At 44.3% G+C, this 12,938-nt stretch overlaps 1 protein-coding gene across 1 annotated transcript in view; it reads right to left on the bottom strand.

Annotated features, from left to right (window-relative positions):
- Flvcr2 (FLVCR choline and putative heme transporter 2) overlaps nt 1–12,938 on the bottom strand; it is a 63,994-nt gene that overhangs the window by 22,276 nt on the left and 28,780 nt on the right. Inside the window, exons 2-3 of the mRNA NM_199109.3 lie at nt 3,853–3,994; nt 1,000–1,140 (exon numbers count right to left, since the gene is read on the bottom strand). Coding sequence (NP_954540.3) covers nt 1,000–1,140; nt 3,853–3,994 — 283 coding nt within the window. The remainder of the gene's footprint in view (nt 1–999; nt 1,141–3,852; nt 3,995–12,938) is intronic.

Below are 12,938 nucleotides of genomic sequence, written 5' to 3'. Positions count from 1 at the left end.
CTTAAAATGGGCACTGATGTTACAAGATGAGGGAGAATCAGTTGGGGGGTAAGTTGTGTGGCAAGACTGATTTACAGATTAATTCATTCACCCACTTACTCATGCATCCCTCCATCACTCCTGAAGTATCCACTGTTACCACGGAAGAACTACACAGGAGAACAGGCAGCAACTCCTGCGGGCCCTGAAGGGAAGAGGAACTCCACAGGAAGACTAACAGCGTCAACTAACCTGGACTCTTGTGGCTCTCAGAGTCTGAACCACCAACCAAAGAACATACACAGGCTAGACTTAGGCCTCCCTGCTCACATGTAACAGATGTGCAGCTTGATCTTCGTGTGGGTCCTAAACAACTGGAGCAGGGTCTATCCCAAAAGCCGTTGCCTGTGTGTGGGATATGTTCTTCTAGCTGGGCTGCCTTGTCTGGACTCAGTGGGAGAGGAAGCACCTTGTCTCCCAGAGACTTGAAGTGCCAGGGTTGGGGGATCCCAGGGAGCCCCCACCTGGTCAGAGGAGAAGGAGTGAAGGAATGGGAAGGAGGATTGTGGGAGAGGGTGACACGGGAGGGGGGGCAGTGAGTGAGATATAAAGTAAATAAGTAATAAATTAATTAATTAGTTAATTAAAAATTTTTTAAAAGGCAGCAATCCCAATCCACTGGCTGAACTCAGTGTAGCAGGGAGCTAGACTGAGAGGTTTTATTTTAAATTCTAAGCATTAAGATGTCGACAAGAGAGGGGAGATCTTCCACAACTGTGGTATAGATGTGATAGCCAGATCAACAAACACTTGTCAGAACCTTCGGGGAAAGGAATAGTTTTTCTAGAATGGACCTTTCAACATATGCAGAGCCCCCAGGGTCAACCTAAACAACTCGATGTGCCCATTTGGGACTGGGGAAGAGTATGAAACACACACACACACACACACACACACACACACACACACACACACACACTAAGCTAGTTCTGGGCACTCCTGGATACTTGTACACCTTACCATAGGTGATGACCAGCAGCACAAAGTTGAGGTTTTTGAAGAGCCGGACAATGGAACTTAAGTACGAAGCATCAGTGGTCGCCAAGGCGTAGCTCAAGGACTGGGCCCTGCTGGGAGGGTACTTGGGCTTCTCCTTGAATACTGAAAGGAAAGTAATAGAGACAATGGGAAATCCCTGCGGTCAGTGGATATCCCAGGGACACAGTTGCACAGACACAAGCTGCCTCTACCACCTAGGGAGAGACTGAGACTGTAAAGGAAATAACGTTGACTCCAGAGAAATCTTCCCAACTCCTAAAATTATTTCCCACTGTCTGAGGCTTTGCCCAAAGTCCTTTTCTTGCCTTTTCTTTTCTTTTTTGCTTTGGCTGTAGAGGGGATGGGAGCCAAGGCCTCCAGCAGGCAAGGCAAGCACTCAATCTCTGAGTTACTAACTCTAACACTGTCATTTTTATTTTATTGCCTTTTCTTTAATAGCCCCTAGAGGGCTGGAAACATCGAGCCTCCCAGGGAGTGTTCAAAGATCAAGGCAGCCCATAATACCTAGCAAATAACTTATCACAAAACAGAAGGGGACACACACATGTCGGGGAGTGAAAGCTGGACTTTGGAAGGTTATGTATCCCGTGAGTGACTGAGCTCCAGAGCTCCTTCCAAAGGGGGATGAGCAGTGACTACAGAGTCACCAAGTCTGGAACATGGCAGCCAAGCTGTTCCCTGAGTCGATGAAAGCCACAGTGGCAGAAGTTGAGAGCATACTCCTACTTTCACCAATGCTGAAGGAGACTCAGGAGAGAGACAAGCTCCAGGAGTGACCAACCACTCTTGTGTCAAAGGCTGAAGAGAGACTGTCATTTAGAGTTCTAGTTCCTCACAATTGGTGTGATGTGACTCCACCGGGGGGGGGGGGGCATCTGTCTCTCTGCAGTGCTGATGTGTTTAACTAATTATTTCACTAAACTGGTTCTTCCCCATCATCACAAGCAAGCACCACACGGCCTCTGGCAAGCCCCATGAGGCCTCTCCTGGAAGGTGAACAGTCTGCCTTCCAGAGGAAGTTCTGGAAATGAGGTTGGCTCTCCGTGCAGATCAAAGCACCCCCCACCGCCAACCATTCCAGCTTTGACTTCAGAGCCCTGCCTCTTCCTTCTCCAGTAATAGTTTTGGATAAATTCTCCCGCTGGAATGTGACATCCATTGTCCTGGCTGCTCAACTCCCTTTCCATGCAAGAAGGTGATTTAGGTCCTCAACATCGGGTGTTCTCTCAAGGGATTTGGCAACCATGAAAACCAGGACTCAGATAAGCTCTTGTGTCCATTCTTCACTCAGTCTACTGCGATCTAATAAAATACCATGCAATACACAGCAATGTCCTACCACCTAGGTTTGCAGTTGCAAAGAGCCAGGACCTCACTGGCACAAACACAAGCATTTGGAGGCAGGCATGGTAGAATTTAAAACTTCAGTGGAACCAAGAGGCCCTGGGCTAGTTCATTCTTCCTTGCTCCCACTCCCAGCTCCCTGCTGCTAGCCCTAAGGAACACTGTCCTGACTAAGCTACCGGGAATGGAATACCATAGAGACCAGTGGTATGAGGTACACATTTTACTACACGACTCTGCAGGTGAACCAGCACACAGGGATAAACCTTTACACCTGAGATTAGACTTTAGGACAGAGGGTAACCTTTAGATGGGTGACTAACAGGCTAACAGGGAAGAAACTACTTGGACATCTCTGAATACACCCCGGTCTTATCACTTACATGGAGACAACGGAGGCAATAAGTTTCTTTTTTAATTCTTTTGTTTACGTTTGTTGTGGGTTTGTTGATGCTTTGTGTGTTATCTTTGAGACAGGGTCTCCCTATGTAACATAGGTTGTCCTTGAATTAGTCATCCTCCTGCCTCAGCCTCCAGAGTACAAGGATCACAAGGGGCCAGCCAAGACATAAATAATCAAATACTTGGATGAGTAACTGGACACCTGTGTAAAATGTTAATAGCAGCTAACCTGGGCTTGCTTGTTGGAATTAAGTTTTCAAAGACAAATTAATGGTCATTCCTTTCTTTGCACTCTTTTATTTTTAGATTTTTCTACAGTGCATATATTATTCATAATTAATAAGGATGAAGAAATTTGATCCCCAAGTATTCTCAGGCTAAGCTCAGATTATTAGCATTTGTGGAGCAATTTCTGTTTATAATTTCAAGTGTGGCATTAAACAAGCTTAGATTTCAATCCACTCCTAGCCACTTGCTAGTGGTCTAATCTAAAATGACTTCCTGAATTTCCCTCAAGTCTTAGCTTCCTTGCTGAAGAGGTTCTACAAGGCACCTCATTCATTGGGTTGCTGGGAACTGGATGAAATAAGACATTGAAGGGGTTTGTGGGGGTGGGGTGAGACAGGGTAGAACCTTGGCTGTCCTAGAACTTATTCTATAGATTAGGCTGGCCTTGAACTCAAAGAGATTCTCCTGCCTTTGCTTCCTAAGTGCTGGAATTAAAAGAATGTGCCACCATGTCTAGCCTGTAATTGGATATTGCAACACAATGCCTATGACACTGGAGGTCCTCCCTGGGGCCTCTTCAAAGTAATAGCAGTCTATCTAATTCTTCTGGTGAGATGGAAATGGAGAACTGGTCAACCACAATTAAATTAAAGTACACAGTACCAATTAGAGCTGTATTAGGGACAATTTACTCAGGCTAAAACATCTGATGACTGTAAAAAGCCCGACCTCCAGTGTCTCTAAGTATCTGTGGTTTTTAGGGCCATGTTCAAAGGGTGCAACCAGGGTTGACATAACTTCCCCACTCCCTACCCACCAGCAGCCTACTAATGATCTTACCGATGATGACAAGGATGAAGAGGAGAGTGGCCACACCTCCTATTATGTAGAACATGATGCTGATGTGGTAGGCAAGCTTTTCCTGGTCTTTGATGTTGGGTACCAGAACAGGAGGGACCAAAAACCCAATTGCAATTCCAAGCTATGTAGAAGACAGACACAACCAATCAGTTATCAAATGGCCAAGCGCCAAGAGACAAATTTAGAGACTGCTATTCAGAAACATAATTTCTCAGGTTGGGGAGATGGTTCAGCTGTGAAAGTGCCTGGCATGCAAACATGAGGGCTTGAGCTCACATACCTTACATAGAAGCTTATGTAGCTTGGTACCTACATAAAAACTAGGTGTGGTCTCATGTGGCTGTCACCCCAACATTGAAAGGACAGAGAGATAGATCCCTGGGGCTCATTGGCCAGACAGCCTAGCAGAATCAATGAACTCCTGTCTCAGAAAAACAAAGGTAGAGAATAATGGAAGGCACCCACTGTCAACATCCAACCTCATGTCAACATGAGTACATACCCACATGAGCACACACATATGCACACACCCACATGAGCATGCTATACACATACATGTGCACATACAAAATAATTTAATTCTGAACTTCCAGTTCTCCCTCACAAACCAGAATTATTTTTCCCACCAAGGGTCATTTCCTTGAGAACTTAACTCATACACAGTTCTGACCCAAAAACTATGGAGGAGTCTAGCTCTCCTTTAGTGCAAACTAATGAGTAATGGTTTCCAATCCCTGCCTCTGGAATACAGTAATATAATGTTGACTTTTTTCTTCTCGTGCTATTGAAATGATCCGTTTCTGTGAATCTGTTAGCCCAGTGGTAAGAGTGCAGCTGAAACGCTTCTACAGTCTTTAACTACAGAGAGTGCCTTCAGTGAGAGCAGAGAGTTGTCAGTCCATTTATAAAAAGGAATGCTTCAGTTCATTGTGTAATGACTTAGCAATAGCCAGAGTTTCTGTAGTGTGAGGTCACACATGACTGTAAAATGGTTACACACACACAGACACACACAGACACATACACACACACACACACACACACACACACACACACACACACACACACGTGTCAGTGTTAAGAGTATAAATATCCCAGGGTCCAGCAGATAACATAACCTGGGTGTCCCTGAGATCAGAAACACTGTGATTCAGCAGGAACTAACCAATATACAACTCCCCAAAGTCCTGTCACCCTCAGTTGTTTGGAACCAGGCCGGTCCAAGGCTTTCTCTTGGGCCTGGATATATGGAGGGGAACACAGTTTCTTGTTTAAAAACCAGGAACTTGCTCAGTCAAGTCAGTAATGGCCTGGGGCCAGGGCCTTGGGAGAGCTGCCCTTTTGGATCCTGGGAAGCCACTTTGCCCCAATTTGAAAGCCTGTGGTTATCTGTCCCAAGGCCACCGAGTGCTCAGTCTGTGGTGCACTTGAGATAGCCTGTGTAACACTGATTGGTTACATTGCTACTCAGTCCATCCCATGGTATAATACCTTGACAGAATCTGATGCTCCTGTCCCATTTTTCCCTGCAAACATTATTTCAGATGCTGTCTTCTCAATAAACTTGCTTGGCTTGAACTATCAACTCATGAAAGACCCGCACACCCCAACTTTCCTATCATCTTCATTTTCCTCATCCCTGGCCCTCCCCATCTGTTCGTCCAGGTGACATAATACCAAAGCAGAAACTGGAGAAAATTCATCAACTCAGGCAGGCTTGCTATTCCACAAACGCAGGATGGACAGACAGACAAGAGCTCTTCCCCCTTACTGTCACGCCCTTCCACTGCCAACCCACTTACTTCCTGCACAGGCGTTTCCTCTGTCAATTACTGTCAAATGGTTCCTAGTTTTGAAGTAGTCACAGACATCAACAAAAGGCTAAGTGTAGGGACTGGAGATACAGCCCAGCTGTTAAGATCATTTGCTGTTCTTCCAGAAGACCCAAGTTCTGTTACCAGCACTCACACAAGAGGGCTCACAATCACTTGTAGCTAGTGGTTGAATCTGATGCCTCCTCTCCTATCCTCCATGAGCACCTATATATCACACACACATACACACACACACACACACACACACACACACACACAAATAAAAAGCATTTTTAAAGGCTGACTGTTCATTGTTTATATAATCAATAAATCAAATACATATTTTAAAATATAATGTATAAAATATAATCAATAACTCAGGTCTATCTTTTTAAGCATCTACCTTGTGAAGGGTGCTCTACAAGGCATTTTAAGCAGTACCAAGATGTGAAATGCAGGGTTCCCACTTTGGTAGCTTTAGACTCTAGCTAGAACAGTGGTTCTCAACTTGTAGGTCATGAGCCCTTTCACAGAGGTCATATGTCAGATATTTACAATACAATTCATAAAAATAGCAAAGTTACAGTTATGAAGTAGCAACAAAAAGAATTTCATGTTTGGGGGTCACCACCACATGAGGAACTGTATTAAAGGGTGGCAACATTAGGAAGGTTGCGGACTACTGCTCTAGAAGGTGATTAAAATAAAAATACAATAAATAACACAAATGCCATGTGATGGGATATAATGATAGAACATTACAGTTAGAAAGTATTTTTGAAACCCTCTATATGACCTGGTTATTAGAGGCTCAGGCTATGTGTGTTTCAGCTCTGGAGGCTGAAAACTTGCTCGGAGCTGCCCAGAGTTCTAGCTGAGTGGAGGTAAGAAACTATATCTATCAGGTTTCAGGCTAAAGTCTTGTTCAGTAGTACAACACCAATGCCTAGAAAAGGGCCCCAGTGGACAGACACTGTGTCCTCTAGACCATCACCAGCTACTCGGTCTCAAGGATGTGTTAGAGCTGATGCCGGAATAATTAATTCATTAATTTTATTTTTATTATCCTATATTCATTGTAAATAACAGGTGTCATTGTGACACTTTTGTCTTTATATAATCATTATCTCTATCTCTATCTCTATCTCTGTCTCTGTCTCTCTCTCTCTCTTTCTCTCTCTCTCTCTCTCTCTCTCTCTCTCTCTCTCTATATATATATATATATATATATATATATATATATATATATATACATATATATCTTGGAGTGCTCCATTTACGAGACTCAGACTCAGGGATGATTTTGTCAGGGAAGATTTTGGACAATCATCCAATATTCTTTCATTTCTAAAACAAAGATGACAATGCTAGGGGACCTGGGTAAGGTCAACATGATCCTTAACCATCTCGGTTGGTATGACAACACCATGTCTGATACCTCAGACTGGACTCTGGCTACTCTATCCACATTTTGAGCCAGAGCTAGTGGTGTTGAACCTGCATAGAGAGCTCCTCTAGCCAATAGGATGTAGACTCTTAGTCAGGGTGACAGAGAATGATGCAACCTTGGGGCAACCCTTCTGCAGGAGCAAGTAGCTTTTGAGGTACTTTGCTGACCAGTGTAGAAAGTCAAAACACAAGGTCTAAATTGGGTTTCCTCTTTGAGTTTTAATTGCTTTATTGTCCCATCTCTTCATATCAAGGCTCAGTAAGAGCCCATGACTATGCTTCCAGTGTTCACTCAGTCATGAGGAAATGGAGGAATAGATGACTAGATATCCATAGATGGATAACCTGGTGGAAAACCTGGTCTACACAAAGCTATGTGGTAACAGGTGTACTCATTCAGTTCTAAGCTCTTACTTCAAAATACACAGTATTCACAGCAAATTATGTCAGGAATGAAAATATTCTAAACAGATACTTAAGAGTCTCCATTCCCTAAGAGATTAGAACCCCTAGAAATTGGAATTTGCCCAGGACCCTGTCATGTTGGCCCTTTCTATCTTTCACAAAGACTTTGAGCACCAGCTTCTCTCTCCAGACTAGAGTGTTTCAGTGCAAACATTCTCTAAGTCTATGTTTACATCTCAAATCCTCAAGGAAGTAGCCTCTTAAGCAGGGTCAGTCAGGTCCTAGCAGGAGTCATTTTATATTTGTATAATTACTTAAAATGTGTCTTGTTAGCCAAATGAAGGTCCCTGAGAGGGCGGGTCTCAAGTGTGGTGCACGTTGATACTAATCATAACAAAATGTATGAAGCTTTCCATGGAATGCCTTGGCCCTCACAGCAGCCCCACAAAAAGGTGACCCATCATTGTCCACTTTATTGCTTGTCTTGGTTCTTTGAGGCAGGGTTTCTCTGTGTAGCTTTACCTGTCCTGAAGTCTATAAAGCAGAGTGGCCTTCAACTCAGAGCTCCACTTCCCATGTGATTAAAGGTGAGTTGAGGGGGCTGGGGATTTAGCTCAGTGGTAGAGCGCTTGCCTAGGAAGCGCAAGGCCCTGGGTTCGGTCCCCAGCTCCGAAAAAAAAGAACCAAAAAAAAAAAAAAAAAAAAGGTGAGTTGAGACCACCCAACATTGTCACAGCTGATGGTCCTGAGAGGGAAAATGTCACAGAAGCTACCTCAGGCCATGTGACTAAAAGCTAACAGAGCTGGATGGGGTTGCAACACACAGAATCCAGGGCGCATGAGCTCACTGCCTACACTTTATTCCACTCTCAAAGGGATGGTTTAAAACAAAAAACAAACAAACAAAAAAACCAAAAATACCAAACATGTGACAAACCAAAGGCTCAAGAGGCAGCTTTGGAAGACTCAACTTTCATTTCCCATGATCTGCCTGTCCTTTCTGGAACTTCAAGGAAGATATCACCAGCCTTCAGTAGTGGTAACTGTCAGGGATGCTTGATAACATTGACTTTAGTAATGCCAATAGTCAGGGCTATTTCCAGGGCAGAGTTAAACACATGTCTGTGCAGTCTGAAGTTTTTGGTTAGCTGGAAAAGAACCTACTTTGTGTGTCCCTATTACACTTTGTGTGTCCCTGTCACATGTCCACTTGGTTCATGCATTCGGTGAGTAAAAATAAAGTAAAAAAACCATCAGGCTGCATGTGGAGCAAGACTTGCACTCCAGTGCTGGCCCTGAGCTCAGGGATAGACAGCCTGTCTAATGTAAGCAGGGCCTTGGGTCCATCACAAGGACTGCCTCTTAAAGGGCTCTAATAGGTCCAAGGGTGGCAAACACAGACCCAAGCATGCATGGCAAACAGCGCCAACGAATTTTGCCATTTAGCCTTCTTCCCCTTGCTGAAAACCATTAATTTCCATTCCTAAATCCAGCCCCCAAGGTCTATTTCCTTATTTGGTCAATTCCTCCTCCTGTGACTGACTACCAAGATCCAGGTATCAAAGTGTTAAAGTCCAGCAATCGAAAGCCCTCTTTTGGCTCAGCTAATTAAAACAATGCCCAATCAAAACAAACCAAGTCAACCTAACCCAGGGCTTTCCCCTTTTCTCTTTATTAACTGCCATTCACGAATGGGCCACATCTGCCTCCTCTCTATCCAGAGGCAGTCCTTTGGCCCACAGGGGCAAATAGCCCTTCCCCCCACTCTCCCTTTCCCCTTTTCTTTTCTCCCTTGTCCTCTGTCTTCTGTCTCTGTCTCTTATTCCCTATACTTTGTTTCTCTGGGGCAAATAAACTCATTTTGTGCTGAGAACTTGGTTTCGGTGTGTCCTGGGCTAACTCTGGTCCTTTCACCTCCTACCAAACCCACACATCTAACTTATTATAAAAGGCAACATATGCTGCGTCATCTCTGAGGTCCACAGAACCACTGCCCCATCACCATTCAAATAATCGGTTATCATCTGCCATCAGTGACTCATTGTGTGAGTTACAATTCAATAAGAACCCTAGCTCAACCCCCTCCCTGGTCTTGGCTGGTTGTGGGGTCAGAGTATTGACCAGACTGTAAGGAGACTACTCCAGGTTTCTCCTCTCTCTCTCTCTCTTTCTCCTTCTCTCTCTCTCTCTCTCTCTCTCTCTCTCTCACACACACACACACACACACACATACACACACACAATACTCATACACAAAACACACTCACACACATACACACACATATACTCACACACACACTCACACCTACATACACACACACCCTTAAACACACATACACAAATATGCATATATACACAACACACAAACTCACTCATACACACACACATACACACTCAAATAAACACACATACATACTTACACACTCACATACACTCTCACATACACATCCATATTCACACACTCACACATATTTATATACTCCTCACACATTCACACATATATCCATACACAATCACACACTCACATTCACATACATCCTCACACACACACTCTCACACTCACACACACTCACACACTCACACACACTCACACACTCACACACTCACATATACACTCTCACACACACTCTCACACTCACACACACTCACACACTCACACATACACTCTCACACACACTCTCACACTCACACACACTCACACACTCACACATACACTCTCACACACACTCTCACACTCACACACACTCACACACTCACACATACACTCTCACACACACTCTCACACTCACACACACTCACACACTCTCACACACACTCACACACTCACACACACACTCACATATACATACTCACACGCTGCTATCAGAGAACTTTAGATGCACACAGTAATGAGGGTTTGGTCCATGTGGAACAGGGAGGAATGATTGGTCCCCATCTGAGCACTTATTAAAGTCCTGGGCATTTCATCTTCCTGACACATGCTATTGGCAAGGTGGACTCTTCTACATCAAGAAACAAGAGCCCCACTGGGTGCTGGTGACATACGCCTTTAATCCCAGCCCTTAGAAGGCAAAGGCAGGCAGATCTCTTGAGTTCCAGGCCAGCCTGATCTACAGAGTGAGTTCCAGGATAGCCTGGACTACACAAAAAAGAAACAAGAACCTCAACACAGTCTTAAAGACCCAAATTCATATCTCCTTTGGCCACCTACCTCTCAGGCATCCCAGGCTATTCTGAGAAAGGTAATCTCACTGTGAACCCCAGGTCTGGGCTCCCAAGAGTTCATTCTTTTCCTAGACCATTCCTCTGAACTTCAGAGTTCCTGGGAACTAGCTCTCTGATGCAGAACAGAAGGTGTCCCTTCACTGGGTCACTACCTCTTTCTGTAGGAAAACCCTCTAGCTCTGAGGGCTGCCCTCAGGTCTGGTCTCCTATGATCTGATCTGGGTTTGCTCTGCTCCTTGAGGGGCAGATATATTTTATATATCATGCTTCGCTGTGCTATATATTCATTCAAGCCGTCACCTCTACCGCCTTCTACTTCAGCACATACTACACACCTCATCACACTGTCCACTATACACTCATCACAGTATGCACAATGCCACTTATGTGCATGAACACAGAGAGACAGAGAGAGAGAGAGAGAGAGACAGAGAGAGACAGAGAGAGACAGAGAGAGACAGAGAGAGACAGAGAGAGACAGAGAGAGAGACAGAGAGACAGAGAGAGAGAGACAGAGACAGAGAGAGAGAGAGAGAGAGAGAGAGAGAGAGAGAGAGAGAGAGAGAATGAATGAATGGGAGGGGAGAGCATGCATGTGAAGCTAATGTAAAAAGCATTGTTAAGGTCTTTTTCTTTTCAAAAAAAAAAATCAGAGCTCTGCAAAAACATGAGACTCAAGATGTCCAAAAATCAGATTGCTTAAAGCCCATATGATCGATCTTTATTTTAGATTTATTTTTATGTGTGTGTGAGCATGTGTGACTTATGTGTCCCATGTGTGTGCAGGAGCACACACATAGAACTGGAATTCTAGTAAGTGTGAAGTACCATGAGGGTGCTGGAAACTGAACCCGGTCCTCTCAGCAAGTGCTCTTAGTCACTGAGCATCTCTCTAGCCTTCATATAAGTAATCTTAAACACGCAGTATGATGTTGCTCTCCCAAGGACATTTCCCGTAATGAGATGACCTAGTAAATATGTGTAACTATGTAGTTCTATGTACATTAGTAGTGGTCTTATAAACTAATAATTAATCTGAAGCTAAGCCCACAGACTGGACAGCTCTTCAGGGAAACTTGGACGGCACAGGTAAGTAACAACATGACTACATATAAGAGCTTTTAAATGGGCTCAAATACACTATGTTCTATTGCCATTCCATACAATCCACACCAAGAACTCCTGGGTGTGATGGTTTGCCCTGGAGTTATCTGTATTTTGATGCTAATTCTGCTGCCCCAAGAATGGCTGCCTAGTCATGTACTCAGGACTCAGGTGACTTCATCAGAACCTTCTCCTCATTTAATTTGTAAAATACAGGTGAGGGCCAGTAGAGGATAGAACGAGGCCTGTCATTGGATGAGAAGGAAGGATGGGCAGGAAAAACATTTGAAGGAAGAGAAGGCTGGGAGAAGCCGAGGAGAGGACAACATGGTAGCTGACGTTAAGATTCCACTCTGTACCTATACAGGTTGTTATGAATGTTCTTAAGGGATGGATGTGTACAGGGCTTTGTGTGTCTAGGTGGGCAATTACATCTTATCAATTGGATCAGAAGTTATTGTGCTGTGTGTTCTTTCTTGTAGTGATTTACATGTAAGGGAGTGTGCAGCAGCTGGGACACTGAGCCACCATGGAATTAGGATGTATATTTCTACCATGGTGGCAGCCTGCCTTGGGAACTGGATGGGTAGAGAGATTGTTGCCAGGCTCAGAGAGAGGCCTTCGGCGGTGTGATGTGGGATGGAGCAAAGCGGGTGAGAGGCTTTGCTAACTGAGATTAAGATATCTATCGGATATCTTGGGGAACCTAGTGGGGGATAAAAGACAGTATTTTATTTTTTTTATAATTTACAACAGCACCTGGGGCCAAGAGGCTAGGCCCTGGTCTCTCAGGCAAACAGAGTGGCCACCACTGAAATGCCACCTAAGATCAAGTCCCCATGAGCAATTGCATGAAGATGATTTTCACATTCTGCTTCTTGTCTTCCCACAGTGGTGTGCATGCAGGAACGTCACAAAGATGGTGATATGCAAGCCTAAATCAATATAGAATCCTGGAGCTACTAATATGAGGGCTGGCAAGATAGTTCAGTAGGTAAAGGCACTTACTGCTAAGCTTTGTGACCTGAATTTAACCCCTCGGCCCTATGGTAAAAGATAGGAAAGTTG

Source organism: Rattus norvegicus, chromosome 6 (assembly GCF_036323735.1).
Source record: "Rattus norvegicus strain BN/NHsdMcwi chromosome 6, GRCr8, whole genome shotgun sequence".
NCBI lineage: Eukaryota > Metazoa > Chordata > Mammalia > Rodentia > Muridae > Rattus > Rattus norvegicus.
Note: the sequence above shows the minus strand (reverse complement) of the source record. Positions and strands in the feature narration are given on the sequence as shown.